The 17,301-nt window shown below is 41.4% G+C and overlaps 3 protein-coding genes across 3 annotated transcripts; 1 reads left to right on the top strand and 2 right to left on the bottom strand.

Moving 5' to 3' along the window:
• Positions 1-1,204: 1,204 nt before the first annotated feature.
• Positions 1,205-5,221, top strand: LOC309704488 (zona pellucida sperm-binding protein 4-like). Its single transcript, XM_082529660.1, has 12 exons — positions 1,205-1,847; positions 1,953-2,077; positions 2,268-2,388; positions 2,619-2,753; positions 3,225-3,397; positions 3,588-3,667; positions 3,736-3,869; positions 3,943-4,126; positions 4,206-4,350; positions 4,439-4,508; positions 4,587-4,721; positions 4,813-5,221. Exons 1-12 carry the CDS (start codon positions 1,646-1,648, stop codon positions 4,938-4,940), a joined length of 1,632 nt encoding a protein of 543 aa, XP_082385786.1. The 5' UTR covers positions 1,205-1,645; the 3' UTR covers positions 4,941-5,221.
• Positions 5,222-6,000: 779 nt separating this feature from the next.
• rrp7a (ribosomal RNA processing 7 homolog A) lies at positions 6,001-7,972 on the bottom strand. Its single transcript, XM_082531597.1, has 7 exons — positions 7,848-7,972; positions 7,533-7,675; positions 7,300-7,425; positions 7,088-7,211; positions 6,565-6,662; positions 6,272-6,479; positions 6,001-6,178 (listed from the first exon to the last, which is right to left on the bottom strand). Exons 1-7 carry the CDS (start codon positions 7,909-7,911, stop codon positions 6,093-6,095), a joined length of 849 nt encoding a protein of 282 aa, XP_082387723.1. The 5' UTR covers positions 7,912-7,972; the 3' UTR covers positions 6,001-6,092.
• Positions 7,973-8,556: 584 nt separating this feature from the next.
• Positions 8,557-16,771, bottom strand: poldip3 (polymerase (DNA-directed), delta interacting protein 3). Its single transcript, XM_082531166.1, has 10 exons — positions 16,640-16,771; positions 15,935-16,035; positions 15,422-15,849; positions 15,291-15,335; positions 15,109-15,186; positions 14,767-14,988; positions 13,191-13,268; positions 12,933-13,062; positions 10,772-10,838; positions 8,557-9,770 (listed from the first exon to the last, which is right to left on the bottom strand). The coding sequence occupies exons 1-10, from the start codon at positions 16,705-16,707 to the stop codon at positions 9,554-9,556; spliced, it is 1,434 nt and encodes a 477-aa protein (XP_082387292.1). The 5' UTR covers positions 16,708-16,771; the 3' UTR covers positions 8,557-9,553.
• Positions 16,772-17,301: the final 530 nt, after the last annotated feature.

Here is a 17,301-nt window from a genome sequence, read left to right as displayed (position 1 = left end):
GACTGGATTTGTTCGTATTCATTTAGTTTTATCTCTGAAAATCCACTGGGTTTTTTTTTTGTTTGTTTTTTTATTTGTCTTGTTTTGTTTTGTTGGTTTGGTTTTTGTTGTTGTTCCTATCCGTTATCATTTACTAATTCTTTGCTAGCTCATCGGGGAGGGGGGGGGGGGGGGGGGGGGGTGCTTTGGTTGTTATTTTTTTGCTAACGTGTAGTTTTTAATTCACCTATTTTTCCACTCCTTCTACTTTTTAGTGTAATTTAATGTAGGAATTCTGTAGATAAAATAGAATAATATTACAGAGTTAATAATTAGCTATTGTTTGAATGTTACATATACAAACAAGTGAATCAAGCCAACTGTTCATCATTTTATTGATAATTTGAAATAATATAGTTACATATTATGATGGGTGTTTCCGGGATATTATACAAGGTAAAGCACAGATGGAGAAACTCGTGAGCTGCCCTGCTCCCTCATATAGATGTATTACAACATGAAGTACTGCCGCTATTTAAGGCATAATCCTCTGTATTAATACGCAGTTTAACATCAAAATGTGCGTAAGTAATTCAAGCTTTTATGTTCTGTTATATTTCCATCCAAAATACAATGAAGTAGACGTGCAATGCAATCAGAAGTACTGTTTTTTTAACCAGGTATTTTACATTTTTACTTTAATATAGTAAATGTTACAGTTACAACATTTATCCTGCAAATTATTAAAAAATAATTTACAAAAATTAGGTTATTTATACAAAACTATGCATAGAGTGTAACCGATTATTTCCCAGTTTCTCTTTTGCTGTTGTTCTATTTGCCCCCTTTTGTATTGGCTATATATCTGTTTCTCCCGGTGTATATAAACTTGTTGACAATAAGGGAAATAGAAAAAACGACAACCATATCCACGCAGGCAACATCATTATAGCAACTGCCGAGATCTCTCCCTGATTCTATGTACTACACTTTCTATACTGTAGCCTTTGAATGGGATAATTAAGGTTTAGCTAAATTAAAATTAGCTTGAAAGCTGCACTGTGCTGGAGTCCAGCTAGGTCTGGATTAAGATAACTAACTTCATTTAAGCCTGCACAGAAAATCAGGTCATTTATTGCAAAGCAAAATGTTTTCAAAGCAAACACAGCTGGAATAGAGCAACAAAATGGGCATTTCCTTGCAATTCTGACAGGATGAGTGGGTGTTCTGATGGCAGTGAGTAAAGGTTTAAGACTGCTTATATAATAACTGGGGTGGGTACAAGCTTTGCCATGGGGAGAGCGAGAGGGGGGTGAGGCCAGCGAGTTATGCAATGCTTTCATTTAATGGCCCCCTTAGGATAGAGTTGGCCGTGCATGCGCTCAGTGTGATATTTAATATTTAAACGTTGACCTTTTTTATTAATTACCGGCTTTATTCTGTGGCCGCGTGCACGTCAGCTTCTGTAGCTCTCGGTGCGCGCAGGCGGGTGACGCTGAGCAGGTCTGCGACACCCTTTAACTCTCTGCACTGCACTGGTCCCCGAGCCCGAGGAACGCCATAGCTTTAAATTAATTAACACTAATTAACAGCTGTCACGTGACCGTCTCCAGCGCCTTAGATAGGGCTGGATGTTTCTGCTGTTAAGTTTGCAAACTATAGCGAGATGAATTATCGTTTTATAAAGATTTGCGCGACTCTTTTACTTTTCACCGTCATGGCTCGGCGCTGCGTCTGCCTTTCCCCCGATCACAGGAAGAAAACACTCGAGCAGAGGAAACAGCTCGCCATGCCGCGAGTCACCTGCTCTCTCCGAGGCATCAGAGCTGTGTTTGGTCCAATGGTGAAAAACAATGTGTACGCCAGAGGTGAGGTAGGGCAGCGGGATGTGAGGAAGATGCTTGGTTCATTTAGTTCACCCTCATCTTTTGCATTGATCTCAGACCATGTGTGTGTGTGCTTTGTTTCCTTAGACGTGACAGGGGCCACAGTCCCAGTGCCTCAGTATGAGAAGACCTGTGGAGTGCAAGTGGCTAGAGTGAAGAACCAGAGCCTCTCGTTTTTCAGCAGATATGACAGCTGCTTTGTCCGTGTTGAGGTGTGAATCCTGCTGCAGAGTTTACATGAAGGAAATGTATGGGATTGCCAAGTAGGGCCAAAAATAATGCAACTATAGTATATTTACTATTAAGTTTTAATGATTGAAACCAATGGAGGTAAAAATGAGTTTACAATCTGCATGTATGTCACTTCTTGACAGCCATGCTGCAATAACCTTTCATCCTCAGGGCAGCAAAGTCGTCATCCCGCTGCAGGTCCAGCTGGCAGGAGAGGATCGATGGATCAGGGTCAACATCAGCTGTCCCCTGATAAAGGCAAGAAGTGAGAGGACCCAGCCTCGCCCAACACGTGAGTGGAGACAGCTGATTGAGCTTGACAAACTCACTGACCCAGTTGTGTCCTGTATACCTAAAATCCGCTCTCCCTTTTCATCAGTCAAAAGTCACCCTGGCACAATTTCCCTATGGAGCCAAGTTTAGAGTGTTGTCTTGTTGTTCTTGTAATTACCAATACTGGGTAGGAGTCTGCACAGTTCAGAGTGACGATCTAAGACATTTAAAAACAGAACTCTTCTCCAGCATTCCCTGGAAACTGTGACATTGAAAGAGCTCTTCGAGTGGACTGTGGCCACCAAAGGGTTTCCAGTGATGTCTGCTACAAACTGGGCTGCTGCTATGATGCTCGTGATTCAGCCTGCTACTACACACTCAATGGTAAGATCTGTATTTTCCCCTCCAACCTTTCGTCTAAACAAGCAGGGCTGCTTCTAGGACTCTTAACCCCTTAATAACCAGTCGTGTGGGGGGCTTAAGGGAAATCAGAAATATCAGAAATGGATACCTAATCAGAGGTTTATGTATTTTGACTGTGGACAGACCTCCTGCCAGTATATGCGTGGCCTTCATTACAAAATGCAGTCTTGTTACCACTGTAAATATGTTTGGTACTACAGAGTACCAGGTACCAAGCAGTACCAATAATGTTTGGCACTGATGAGCAGTAAAATGACATCTATAGTTGGCAGCAGAGCTTTCAATACATGCTAATGCAGTATTCAACATTATGTAGTTATAAAGACAATTATGCAGAGATGAGGACAAAACAGGGTTTTGTTTTTGGGTTTTTTAATTTGTGTTTTACTCAAAAAACAACTATGCAACATTATCCTGTTTGACTCCATCCAGCCTGCTCTCTGGACGGACACTTTGTGTTCTCAGTAAACGCTGCAGATGCACACACGCCCATTGATCCCAGCAGCCTCATTGTAAAGGATCAGCCGCACTGTCACCCTGTTGTCACAACCCCAGATACTGCTGTCTTCAAGATAGGAGTCTCAGACTGCGGTGCAAAGAGGAAGGTAAATATTATATCTAATATTTAGATTGGGGTATCATCCTAATATTTTTGCACAGTTACACAAAGCCAGTCACAGCATTGAGCACAAGCTTTCATTTAGATGTGTCTGTGGTCCACCATGAATTTTCACATCATCTTCTTTTCTTAAACCTTTTTTTTTTTTAATTTTTTTAAATCTCTCCGGCTTTTAGGCAAATGGAGATGTGGTGATCTACGAGGTGGAAGTGGTGGAGCTACATACAGGAAATGATGGGAAAAATTCTCAATTTAGGTATGGAGATGGATACATCTTCTTCTAGAAGACAGTACTGGTGGTGATGAATGTTTTGGGGTTTTTAGTCTTCAGGTCCAGTGTGAATACGACTCCTCTGATCTGAAGCGTGCAGCAGAACTGCGGTCTTTGTATGCGGTGACTAATCCACCACCTGTCATTGCACTGGGGTCCATCGGAGTGCAAATGAGAATAGCCACAGGTACTAAAATGGAATGAAAAGGCACTTTGTATGCAAATGACAGCTGGTGATGTGTATATGTTTGTTGCTGCAGATGCATCCTTTACATCCTTTATTCCCGAGGAACAGCTTCCACTGACTTTGCCCCTTCGTGAAGCTGTGAATGTGGAGATTTCCATCGTGCAGCCATCTCCAGATCCCACACTTTCCCTGCGAGTGCGAGACTGCTTTGCTTATCCTGGGTCAAGACACTCTGTGTGGACACTTCTCTATGATGGGTACGTTATTAACCCCCACCCCTCAATAAAAAAACAAAAATTAAAAATATAACAGCACAGTTTTGTCCCTTTTGTACAGATGTCCAAATCCTCAGGATAATATGAGAAGCTCTGTCCCTGTGGACAAACAGGGGAAGACCACATCTCACTCACAAATCAGGAGGTTTGATGTCAAGACCTTTGCCTTCTTGGACCCCAGCACAGGCCATCCAAGTCCAGAGGAAGTATGTTTCATCAGATTATAATATTTCAGCAACGCAGCGTTTTGTTTTTTTCCCCCACAGACCTGGCTATGTGTTTTCTCTCACTCAGATGTACTTCTATTGTTGGGTGGAAATCTGCACGAATGACGTTGACTGTGCGCAGCGTTGTACCTTCATTTGTGAGTATACCACAGTACACTTAATGTGCTGTTTATTTTTGGAATTTTTTAAAAATCTGTCCTGTGTCCTCCCACAAGCATCTGAGGGGGAGAGGCCGAGAAGAGAGGCCGCATCTCAACCCCACCAGCTTCAACTGGTCTCTTTGGGGCCAATGCAGCTGGTCCAGAATAACACTGAAGCCGAGAAAGACCCCTGCATGAAACGGGAAAAAAGTAAATCCAGCAATACACCAAACTAGAATCATTACATGAAAGAGTATGAATGACACTCTTTAAATAGAATCTCGCACCCTCTCTTCCTTAGTGTTTCAGGTGATCGTATACATCCTGTCTGGTGTTGGTGCTGGCCTTCTTGTGGTCCTGCTGTTCATTGTGTGTTCAAGCATCAGGAGAATGCAACGAGCACGTGACGAACAAGATGCATCTCAATAAATGTCAATTTGTCCATATGTGCATTTGTTTTGGTTTTTTGAGCTTAAGGCTGAGAGCCAAATGGCAGGAAAAACTGGACTGGAAATCAGTAACAGCAGATCTGATGGGATGCAAGTGTCTATAGCAATCTGTAAAACACAGAGCAGGCTTTGTCATGGTGTGAGGCCATCACATTTTGATCCACAATGCAATTCCATGTGAAACCAACTAATTATTAACAGCATGACAATGAGCCCGAACACACTGCCAATGCCGTAAAAGTGTAGCTGGATAGAAAAACACACAGTGAAACCACCAGCCATGGATTGGCCTCCCCAGAGCCTGGGCCTCAACATTATTAAAGCAGTGTAGGATCCTCCTGATAGAGAACAGAAATAAAGGCAGCAAACTTCCAACGAAGAGCTTTGAATGTCTTTCAAGAAGTCTGGAGAACTATTTCTGAAGTCTACTTAAAAAATGAACAAGAAAGCTGCCCGAGAGAGTTCTGAGTGTGTTGGAGAATAAAGGTAGTCGCACCAAATACTGATTTAAGCTTGTTAGAAGTGAACAAACTCTGTTATTGCCTCATGTACTGTATGTGTTTGCACTTCGATAAATTACTGAACCCATTTTTCTTGAAAAATATCAAGAAATAAGGCATGACATGACTGTGCTTCAGACATTTTGATCTATACTGACATGTTCGACCACAATGCAGATCTGTTTCATGCACAACTCAAAGGTGCTCTATAGGATTGAGATGTTGAGATGAGCTCTGACATTTGGCTGAAGATGGGTACACTGTACACACGCAGAAATACACCAAGATCAACCTATGATGTCATCACAGAAAGTTGCTGGCGCCTGCTCTGATAATTTGATGAAGTCATAAAATTGTCTACTTGTGCTTCACAATAAAAATAGTTGAACAAAAATCATAAAATTGTGATCTTAAAATTCAGGCGAAAGAGATTAGTCTTAAACTGCTGTTTTATAAAATTTCCGTACTTCATGTTGTAGCTTTACTGTGCTTCACTAGATTTACTATCATTAATGTGAGGAGCGAGAAATTTAATCATCGTAAAATAAAGTCAGTTTATTAACATAAAACCTTTATAATGCAACTGAAATACACAAAAGCAGTGAAATGAGAAGAAAAAACGGGCAGCTGACTCAGTAAGGTCTGAACTTCCTCTGTGCCCTCAGCAGAGCTATTCTCTGTTTATCCTCCTCAAACTTTTTCCTTAGTTCAGCGATATCTGGAAAAGAAAGAAAGAAAAGGAAACTTATTTAAATAAAATGCTTTCACAACCTCAAATGTAAACAATGTCATTAACATATCAGAGACTTACGTTCTTTCTGCGTGTTTCTGTGCTGCCAGGTGTAGAAGTTCAAGAGCTCCTTCCTCTTCTTCTTCGTTATCTCCCTCTGTAGAGTCCTCTGATTGGCTGCTTCGCTGTGAGGACGCGCCTTGGCACCCTTGTGCCCTCTCGTGACTTTCACCCAGCCCTCTTCATCTTCTTGCTCCTCCTCGGCCTCCTTCTTCTGCCGCTCCGCTTCCTGTGGACAAAACATCAAACCCACGTTGAAGCTACGCGGAGCGGACGTGTCAGCGGTGCTGAAGGAACAGCGACAGAGTTCTCACCTCTTCTTTATGCTTATCGTAGTCTTCCATAAAAGAATCGACTTTTTGTTGCAGCTGCTCCGGTTGGATAAAGGAGTCTGTGTACTGCTGGATCCACTCTGCCATAAAGAAAATACAACACACGTGTCATACACCTCATTTGTTACAGATGATTCCAGATGTTCTGCATCATTTCTTCTCATTCTTAGGTCACTTTATGTCCCATTTGGCATCGATTTGTAGCCACTGTATTTACGTTAAGCTTGACTTTTAGCGTCTTTATAACAGATTTTTCACTCATAAGCTTATTCACACTTATTTTTGGTCATTTGTGTCACATTTTATTATTAGTGACTCTCTGTAGCTAAATCTCTGAGTATTTTATGACACTTTTGAACACATCTTTTGCAGATACTTTTGCTTCTTTGGTTATATTTCGCATTTTTTGTAGCCATCCACTGTGTTTGGGGCGGTTTTATGTCTCGTTTGGTTTTATTTAAGCCTCATACATTAAACTGTGTCACTTTAGCAACAGCCTACTTACTCTGCAGTCCTGTTTTGACTGGGCGCTGCTCTGTGCAGACCACCAAAGGCACATCATGTGGGTGTGATTTAACTGCTGGTAAACTGGAGGCGTTTTGAAATACAACATAGCCAACTTTGAAGCCCTGAAACAGACAGAGACACATAACGTGAAACTGAAATCTACAAAACATACATAAACAAACGAGCAACTGCGCAGAAACACAGGTCAACCTGTTTTTCAGCTGGTTTGAAGAACTTGGACAGTTTGGGTCCAGCCTCCTGGGAGGACCCCGGGTGGTCTTTCAGCTCAACTGACTGAATGCTGCCAAACTGCGAGAATAAATCTTTGACAACATCCTGTAACACACACATACACAAACAGTGAGAGGAAAGGCAGTGTGCAGTAGTTACTGTTTATATGAAGGACAAACAAACCACACAGAGCAGCCAGGCAGGCGCGCTACCTCTGAGCAGTATGGAGGGATGTTTAGCACGAATAAAGTCCGGTCCAGCGGTCTGTGGGAACTCTTCTCGGCTCGCACCCGGTGCTCCTTCACGTACAGCGAGTGCCTGGCGCCGCTATCGGAGCTGAACTGTAAGGACAACACTGCGAGGAGAGACGGGAAAAAACAACACATCAGCGTCTGCTATCACCCTGTCGACATGGCAGACTACAGATCAGCACAAACTCATACACACACCAGCCGGGTTACGTAACATAAACATTTATCTACGAGGACAAAGCGGTACAGAAAAAACGGCGTAATAATTAGAAATACCCGTAAATCCTCCAGGAATAACAGAAGCCTGATTCTTGGCGTGTTTCTTCTTGGACGGCGCCATTTTGGTGTGACCTTTCACGCCGGAAGTACAACTGAATTCCCGTTTGGTACCGTTCCCCTCCCCAGATTTTCTGCTAAGCAGGTTCTGTGTTTGCTTTAAACCCACACATTTAGTTTTTAGTTTGTATTACAGCCTACCTTAAAAAATGAATTCAATGGTCAAATTTAGCCTCGACCTTGAGGCTAAATGCTCTGAGGATCATTTATCGTTTATGTTGTCATATAACTTTTTTCACCAGCCTGTTCCAGGGTTTTAAATTTAGATGTTTTTTAAATGGAAGATGAATTTTTATATCAAAATTTCAAAATAACTAATTACTTAAGTTATTTTCTCAGAAGTTTGAGTTGGTATGTTGAAAATTTGAGCTTGATTTAATGATTAAAGAAACAAGCCTCCATGGTTTTGCTTCCCTCAAACCAATTTCAACAACTGGAGTGAATCTCTCCTTTTTAATAGTTTGGTTGTTGGTTTTACTTGTAGGTGTGTATTTATGAAGTAAAACTGAAACAAAGACGGCTAAAGGTTCAGCACCAGACTTGTAAATCATTCACAAGTCCAGAACTGTTTTTAGAAAGCCTAACAGCACAGATACATAAATCAACAAAGAGATCATGATATGAAAAGCAAAGAGTCTCAGACATCATCTACAAAGCTAAATATTTAATGGTGACATTTCAGATACATCCTACCACTTTGTCTCGTCTTGCATTACATACCAAGAATGCAGTAGAACGTAAATTACAGTCTTTCAACACAAATCAGGAGTAATAATAGAAAGAATTAAACATGTTGACCATCAAGCAAAAACCAGTCACGGAGCATACGAGTCTGGATGCCACAAGAATGTTAAAACTAAATAAACTGACATGTCCGTTTCAGAGCTAGCTTACTGAAGTTATTATGGTATTATGTAGCTTACGCCAGTCCCCGATTTGCAGGTATTTTCAGTTATTTTGGCATCACTTTGGGCTCAATTTAAATCATCTTCCCACATTTTAACCAAACTGTCCTTCCTAATAAAACAGACATGACAGACGTTTGGTTTTTTGATTTGTCTGTATATATTTTTCCCCCAATGCATTATACACACTCATTAAACCCAAAGGGAAGCACAGGTAAGATAAATGAACACACCTGCATGAATATTCAGCCTTAAATATTACATAACTCTCAAGAATAACACTACCACACAGTCCTCAATTAGTCAAAGGGTTTGGGCTGGGTTTTTTTTTTTTTAAACTCCTACTCTTTTGGAAGTTGGAGGCAAGCGGCAATGACGGGATGACGGGATATATATTAAACTAAATCAAACTGTCACTTAATATACAAAAAAAAAAACCCCAAACACCCGTTGCAATTAAATTTGGTACTACCCCTCCTCCACCTCTACATCGGATTAAAAGATCATATGAAACTTCCCCCCGCTCCGTTTCCAAAACCAACAGGTGACTTTTGATAAAACCCAAACAAGGATGCATGAATGATGAATTTCACGTTCACAGGAGTCATGTATATCAAATGTGTAAAAATTTGTTTCATGAGAATGTGTGCTGGCTGCTGTCAATGTGAACACCACAGTTTGAAATGAGAACACTGAGAATGCACTAACATGAACAGACAGAGTTTTCACTTTAGACGTGGGCTATATCTTGATGCGAAAGGCAGTGGCCTGTGAGCTGGGAGGCTCAGTGGTGGAGGTCGACTGTGTAGTGGACTTGAAGAGAGCTTTGAGGATGGTCTGGGGGTCCACCTCTGGAGTGGGCTGAGAGGAGGAACGCTGACCGGCGGGCCGTGATAAGGAGGCGGGCAGACCTTCTTTCTTTGTGCTGCTGCCTGTACCCGGAGTATCGCTGAGTCGCCTGTGGGCAAGTCAAACAGTTGTTACTATTTTTTAAGTCCTTTAATGGTTCAAACAACACAGAGGGGTCCCCTCCCACTGAGTTCAGTTAAAGAGACAGCTGTTAGGCCAAAAGGGTTACATGCCTGACCTCTAGTGGAGAACACAGCAACAGCACCTGGTATTTACATTTCAGTGTGAAGTTAAACTTGATAACATCCATTTCTTTAAATACAAATAGCTTGTTTTTCAAAAGCAATGTAATAATGCTACTAACCAGCTCAAAATGGACTTATGGTGCTTTCCCTTATATACAGTTTGCCTCAGTTCATATTAAATATGCCCACTAAGGTCACCAAAGCTAAAAGACTGTTTTAAATGTTTGTTTTCAAACTATTCTTTCTATTCCTGAATCTGTGTGAAGTCAGTGAAAGGGGACAAGAGGACAACACGGTCATTTAAGTCTCACAGCTCTGGCTGTGAGCACAAAAGCCCCGCACACACACAATGTTCACCCCTTCTGTTAATGATGGGTAGCCAATCAGAAGAAAGTTTCCTTAAGGGGGACGGGAGTCAGAGTCGCTCACTTTAGACAGCACCACAAGAGGACCACAATAAAATACTTTTTACTTTAGGAATGCAGTGAATGGATAGCTAATAGGTTTTAGTATGTAGATAAAAGCCAGATTATGGCACAATGAAAATATGCAAAACAATGATTTCTTTAATTTAGGATTCTTCCTATACAGAGGAAGTCTGTGAAGGGTAGAAGGATGCTGATCAGCACTGTAATGCATTTTAACCAGTTCTGTTATTTGGATTTTCACTTACCCAACACACTACATACCTTGTCTATACAAAAGGTCACATATAACGAGGATACAGTGACTCACTGCCTTTTCATGGACCGCTTATACATACTGTCCCCTCTCTCTGTCTGAGCCAACCCTGGTCTCACACGCAAACACAATTGAGTAGAGATTCATTTGAAATTAACTAAAGAAGCCTCGAGGGCTCACTCACAATAGAATGGGTTGATCAGAAGTGATGACATTTCCCTGAATATGAAGGTTACACTTCATGGGTTGGCCTGGGGGTGGACAAGAAAAGGAAAAAACAGATGACATAAATGAACCAATCACAACGATCCTGACCACATACAGATCTGTGAAAAACTATTTGCCCCTTTCCTGATATCTTAGGTTTTTGCATGTTTGCCACACTTGAATGTTTCAGATCAAACAAATTTGAATATCACACAAAGAAAACCTGAGTAAATACAAAATGCAGTTTTCAAATAAGGACTTTGTTCACTAACGTAGAAGCTACCCAATCCTAAGGGGCCTGATATGAAAATGTTATTGCCCTGCAAACCTAATAGCAGGTTGTGCCACTCTTGGCATTAAGAACTACAATCAAGCACTTGGAATAACTGGCAATGAGTCTATCACATCACTGTGAAGGAAGTTTGGCATCACACTAACACCTAGGGCTGTTCGAAATAACGATATATATCGGATGACGATATGAAAATGTCTAACGTTTCATTTTACGCTATCATTTGTTTCTTGGTGTCACAAAAGAAACTGTTTACTAGGGATGGGTACCGGTATCCGGTGCCATGACATAAACGGTAGTAACCAGACCGAAAAGCAGCGCACATTTCGGTGCTTTATTTCGGTGCTTTTTTTTCCTGAGATGTCATACACTTTGAATTCTAGCCAATCATTTTACGTTTCCGAGGATAGTAGGCGGGTCCAGGTACGTACGTTCTTTTAGAGCAGAGCTACAGATTAAAAATGCCCAAGGCGAAGCGGTCAAAAGTCTAGCTGTACTTCACAGCAAAAGATGCAAACTCAGCAGCCTGCAACAAGTGCTTTAAGCTGATACTGTGATACTGTGCAAAGGAGGTAACACCTCAAATCCGATGAAACACCTGGCGACGCATAGCGTTTTTTTTAAAAGCGGAAAAATGCGCCGTATTTGATAGCTTGCTGCGAGACCTCACACCGAGCACATCTACTGCGGGTGGGTTGCCTGTTATCGGACCCGGAGTTAGCAACATCCCCCAAAAACCCGAAGAGGAGAGTCCTGGCCCCGAGCCCTGCCAGTGTAGCAGAAATGATGACGGATGATGATGCAGCAGCAGCCGTTCTTCTCTGCGTGAGTAGCTTAATGTTGTCCGTGTGTAATTTACGTTGAGTAGGCTAACCACGTTATTACATTAATGCATGTAAGGTGAACTAGCAAACATCATCATAGCTACATGCAGCTGTCTTCTTGTTTGATGGCAGATGCTCCCTTCACCCTGGCCAAAAAGGCTAAAATGACCAAAGAAAAAGTGGAAAACAGTTAAACATGAGAGGTTTTTGGACAAAGTTTGTGTTCTCCATTCTTTAAGCACCGGTTTGAGCACCGTTTAAGCACCGGCACCATTTCAAAAGTACCGGTTTGGCACCGGTATCGGATAAAACCTAAACGATACCCATCCCTACTGTTTACTGCAGTATTTTTTCAGTGTTTTCATGGTCACTGTAATGGCTAAATTCATTTCTTAAAGTTCTCTCTTTCTCCTATATTTAAAATAACCACACTACAGACAGATAAGCGACTGTTTTTACGCGTTGTCGTTAGCAACAACGACGGTAAACCCAACGTGTGGCTCCACCGTCGGCTTGTTTATTTTCCACATAAACCTTTCACAATAAAGCTGAAGATCCTGTTGAGGTTTTGCCTTCTAAATAAACTGAGATGACGACGAAATACATTATTCTCAGACATCAAATTTCAGAATCTGCATCAAACAAATGACTTCAAAAACATGTAGTAACTATAAATGGCGCTTACAGTCACCACGTGGATGCAGGCACAGAGAATACCAGCACGGCCAGTGAAGATGAGGCAGAACCAGGTAGATCCAAACAGAAAGACTAATCAAAACAAATCGAGGTCCTTATTTCTAAACGAGGGGCTACGTCTGTACCATGGACATGGTTTCGTTATGAAAAGTCTGACACGAACCAGAAAACTGTACTACGGTATCAGAAAGGAGTCTAACACGTTTTCACAACACTATATATATGATGTATAACATGCTCGCAAAACATCTCGCTGCTACAGCAGCCATTAAACTGCATGTTAAACAGAAGACTTTCATGTGTGCGTCCTTGCTCTTGGCACTCACCGTCCAAGCAGCGATTGTTGTACTTCCTGTATGCGCTCACAGCGTCCTCTTTACGGACAAACACCACTTCAGCTACGCCCACCTTCACCAGCCGTGCTCGCTTCAAGGCACCGCACACACAGAACAGTTCCTGTGGACAAATATTGACAGGCATTACAAATACACACTGAATGACTCATCACGGTACTCACAGCACTCTGCACATCATTTTAATCTCAAACAAGAAAAGGTTAAAGGCAAACAGAGCAATTTCCTCACCACTATGTCCTCCTCAGTGACTCGGGGATGCAGGTTGTTCACTGTTATTTTTGTCCCCTCCAAAGGACTAAAAGTAGGCTGAAATGAAAAATGACAAAACCAAACAGTCAAGTAAATGTAAAGATTGTGTGAACACATTAAATATCAATCGAACTGATACATGTAACAGAATCACTGCAGGGGTCTATTTGATAAAGAGTCTGCAGCCAGGTTTAAAAAACAAAAACAACCAAAGAAAAAAAAAAATTTCTTTTTTTCATTCTATCTTGCATTCAGTATTTTCACCTGTTAGCCTTTTGCACGTTACACGTTTCCCTTTAAATGTGCAAATCTACGGATGTAAGAAGAGTTCATTGTGGTGTGGCATGGATGGCAAAAAAGGCAAGGATAGTATGAGCATAACAGTTAAAAGCCAATCAAAGTTCTTTAAACATATTAAACGGTGGTTTAAGTTTAAGCATGAAACAAACAGAAAAGATTTACCTCCACAATGTTTTACAAAGTGACAGCTGTTTATTGAATTAAGAGCAAGTAAAAATTAAAGGGTCTGTATGAAGACAGGCTGCTGGCAGATCTTGAAATGTGGCAGAAATGTAGCTGCAGACTGACAGCAGCTGTTGCCTTTGACTGTCGGCATAATTTCTGCAGGATGCGGGACTGTTTCTAAAAGTGGCCATAGTCTATATTCCACTACATTTTTGTTACAACATTAGTTATTTGTTATCTTGAAGATTTAAATTTTTTATCTTAAAATTACGCTAGTTATTTTTAATATTGTCAAATAAAAATCAATACTTGGGTATTAATCGATATTAAAAATATCAAATTAAGATTTAAGATCCCACAGCACAGGTGCAGACAGACACACAGCTACTCCCTTCACTAACAGCTGAAGTAGTTAACACTGAATAACACTTCAAGAGGAATTTCAGAGATCAGTAAAGCTCGCATTTCTGAATTTGATGTCAGTCCAGAGTGTGGAGAACTAATCTGAGTAAAATAAAGAGTAAAATTCAGAGCAGCAGAATCAGACGGGCCTGAAGAGCAGAGCTGAGGAGAAGAAGGGCTGCAGACTGAGGCAGAGCAGTGTGAACAGGGAAGAAATGGCAGATGTGGACAATATGATAAAATAGCTTTTCTACTTTTACAATAATTTATTAAAATGTGTTTGTTATTTTTTTTGTAGCCAGCTGTGAGCCGGCTGGTAAGACGTTAACTTTGCAAAAAAAAAAAAAAAAAGACCTTATTGCCAGGACTGCTGTTGTAGCACTATGGGCAAATGGCCAAAATATTTGATGTTGTATTGAAAATGGGAGGTATCAGTATCGAGTTTCAAATTCTAGTGTTGTGACAATACTATATGTCACACATCCCAGCTATATATAAAGCAATTAAAGGAAATCAATTATTTTCCTTTGTCTGGGGCATGATGCAGTTGTTATATTAGAAACTTGTCTGACTTGCTGCATCAAGCCAAAAGACCAATTATAATAATAAAAACCATAATAACACAAGTTATATGAGCACAATTTGAAAGAACACACACTGAGCTGCAGATAAAAATGAATGGATTTACCTGAGGAGGAGGAGGAGCTGTTGCACTGGTTTCTGCTGTGCTTTGCTGAAGAGTCCTAGAGACTGGCTGTAAGGCTGCAGCTGAAGACCGAGTGGCAGCCAGGCTGGTAGTGGGCCGAGGAGAAGCCACAGGAACAGCGGGCCGTGGGGCCGTGTAAGCATCATTCTTAACCACCTTGGTGATGGGGGCTGACATGGAGAAAGCTGAGCCTGCTGTACCAGGCTGTGTGAAAAAAAGAGACAAGATAGATAACACTCTAGTTCATGTAGGTACGCACAGCAGACACGCTGAAGTTTCTGTATAAAGGCCCACATGTAGCCTTGTCACAGAGAAACATCTTACCCGAGATTGTAACAAATTGTTTGCAGTTGTGATCTTTAACTGTTTATTCGGGGCGTCATCATGCTCATTTAGAGTAGGCTGTAGAAAAACAAAGTAATCCTTTTAGTATGATATCTTAAATCTTTAGAAATGGCCTCTAAATGTCCTGTTACATTTAAATATGTCAAGAGAAACTAATCTACCTGTGTAGCGGCACGTATTCCTCCTAACATCCCTACTGGACGTTGCTGGAAAAAGAAACATAATACATTACTTAAGGAAGTTCTGACTGTATATTTCTACAAGCATACAAGCCTGATTTATTTATTCTCACCTGGATGGTCTTAGTTATCTTTAAAGGTGGTGCAACTGCTGCTTGTGTCTGTGTCCCTCCAATGCTCCTCTTGAGGCTCAGCCTATCACGAGCATCCATCATTCTTGCATTATTGCTCAGCTGTGGTACTGCACTGGCCTTCAGACTCGGTCCTTGTGCATTAGAACCAAACTGCCTTGTATTCACACCAGCAAGATTGTTGTTGGTGTGTATCTGTATCTGCGGCACAAGCGTCTGGCTCTGTAAATGTTGTGTTACTGCTGTCTTTAGTGTGGTCGGTGCAGAGACGGTGAACTGACTCTGTCCCTGCTTGCGTGAGTTGATCATCTGACGTGCATCTTGCACCACTCCTGCTCCTCCCCTGCCACGGATTTTGAAACGAGCATCTTTCTGCCCCAGCTTCTCTCTGGCATCTTTTACTTGAAAACCTAAGGGGAGAAATTGAGAGTTTTAAGACAATGACTTTGCTCATTACAAAGTAACATTTACACCCACTGATCTGCTGGACCTTACCTGTGCCTCCTCCAAGCCTCTGTCTCACATCATTAACTCCAATCTTCTGTCTGGCATCAAAACTTTTCCCATCTCCTCCTGAACCTCGTCCAAACGCTGGCCTGAGAAAAACAAGGTTTCATTAGGTTCAACAACAACACAAACACAACAACATGCATTAGGGCGATACCTTCCACGTTACAATCACTTCTAGAAACACATTGAATATGATTTTTTTTCTCAGATGATTATGGAAACTTATGGATTATTGAAAATTATGGAAAATTTTACCCATTCCAGCTACCACATTTGTTCATTACGTGAGGACAAAACTACGATTTGTTGCCAACAAAAGCACTAGCGTGCTAGTTAGCCAAGCCTGACGAGTGAAGCTACAAACAAAATGCTGAAAGAGACGAGCAATTTAAAGACTTAAACAAAGAAATCTGTTTAGTTAAGCGGAGAGTGGTTCCGAGATTAAACTGCGTTTTCTTTGTCTCCAATATGAATGGCTTCAAATGTGAAGGCCTACAGTTTGTTGAAGCCACTATTAGACTAGCTTTCAGCCCGTAATCGCTGCTAGCTGTAACATGCTAACGTTAGCTTACGACTGTCGAGTAGCTACAAGCAGCACTAAGTTTTCGATATGCGCTTAGAAATGTTACTACAAGTTTCGAAATCCTTAATAAACACACATGCACCAGTCTCCCCACACTCAAAAAATACCTTTTCGCTGCAGCTTTGACGTTAATACGGCGCTGTCGTATAACTTCATCCAGAGAGACGTCTGCCATTTTCTCACACACTTTCCAAAAGCGCGTGCGCGCCTGAGATTTCTTGGGGGCTATGACTACGGGAACTGATTTGGGCCAAAATCCAAAATGGCTATTTGAAGAATTATGATATTTTATAGAAGATTCGAAATAGCTAACGTTGTCGTCTTCGAAATACACACAAAGACAATTAAAACACGACCGTGTTGCTACCGTAATAAATCTGTGATCGATTAGTCTTGACGAAATACGAATAGCGCGCATACCTGCATACCCATGATCCTTTGTGTCACATAGCGCAGCGATTTTACGACATAAACATTGCATATAACTATTAAAAGGGTCAGAATCTGGCTAATCGATCGTTTCTTTACTCACGGAAATAAGACAATTCGACAGAAACTAAAAAAACGCAATGGAGGAAACTTATATTTGAAACCATAATAGAGAGTGCCTGTGTACGTGGTCTATGCCCGTCCTCCACCGTAGTTGGGTCATGCCTTAAACTGATGAGTAAGGAAAATAACGACGCGGGGTGACGCCCGTGTCCTCGTACAATTAACGAGATTAATTTTTGAAAGGGCACAGGTCTACCTGCTGAGGTGACTCGCCTAC

Source organism: Aulonocara stuartgranti (assembly GCF_965226115.1).
Source record: "Aulonocara stuartgranti genome assembly, chromosome: 4".
Lineage (NCBI taxonomy): Eukaryota > Metazoa > Chordata > Actinopteri > Cichliformes > Cichlidae > Aulonocara > Aulonocara stuartgranti.
The sequence above is the reverse complement of the archived record's forward strand: the minus strand, read 5'-3'. Positions and strand labels throughout refer to the sequence as shown.

Bases quoted from the DNA above. Each gene is read 5' to 3' on its own strand.
- LOC309704488 (XM_082529660.1), top strand. From the start codon at position 1,646: ATGAATTATCGTTTTATAAAGATTTGCGCGACTCTTTTACTTTTCACC. The intron at 2,389-2,618 runs GTGAGTGGAGAC...ACTCTTCTCCAG, and splicing joins GACCCAGCCTCGCCCAACAC to CATTCCCTGGAAACTGTGAC. The intron at 4,509-4,586 runs GTGAGTATACCA...TCCTCCCACAAG, and splicing joins GCAGCGTTGTACCTTCATTT to CATCTGAGGGGGAGAGGCCG.
- rrp7a (XM_082531597.1), bottom strand. From the start codon at position 7,911: ATGGCGCCGTCCAAGAAGAAACACGCCAAGAATCAGGCTTCTGTTATT. The intron at 7,676-7,847 runs GTATTTCTAATT...CTCTCCTCGCAG, and splicing joins TATTCCTGGAGGATTTACGG to TGTTGTCCTTACAGTTCAGC. The intron at 7,212-7,299 runs GTTGACCTGTGT...TGTCTGTTTCAG, and splicing joins TCAAACCAGCTGAAAAACAG to GGCTTCAAAGTTGGCTATGT.
- poldip3 (XM_082531166.1), bottom strand. From the start codon at position 16,707: ATGGCAGACGTCTCTCTGGATGAAGTTATACGACAGCGCCGTATTAAC. The intron at 13,269-14,766 runs GTAAATCCATTC...TTTTCATTTCAG, and splicing joins CAGCTCCTCCTCCTCCTCAG to CCTACTTTTAGTCCTTTGGA. The intron at 13,063-13,190 runs GTGAGGAAATTG...ATTTGTCCACAG, and splicing joins TCACTGAGGAGGACATAGTG to GAACTGTTCTGTGTGTGCGG.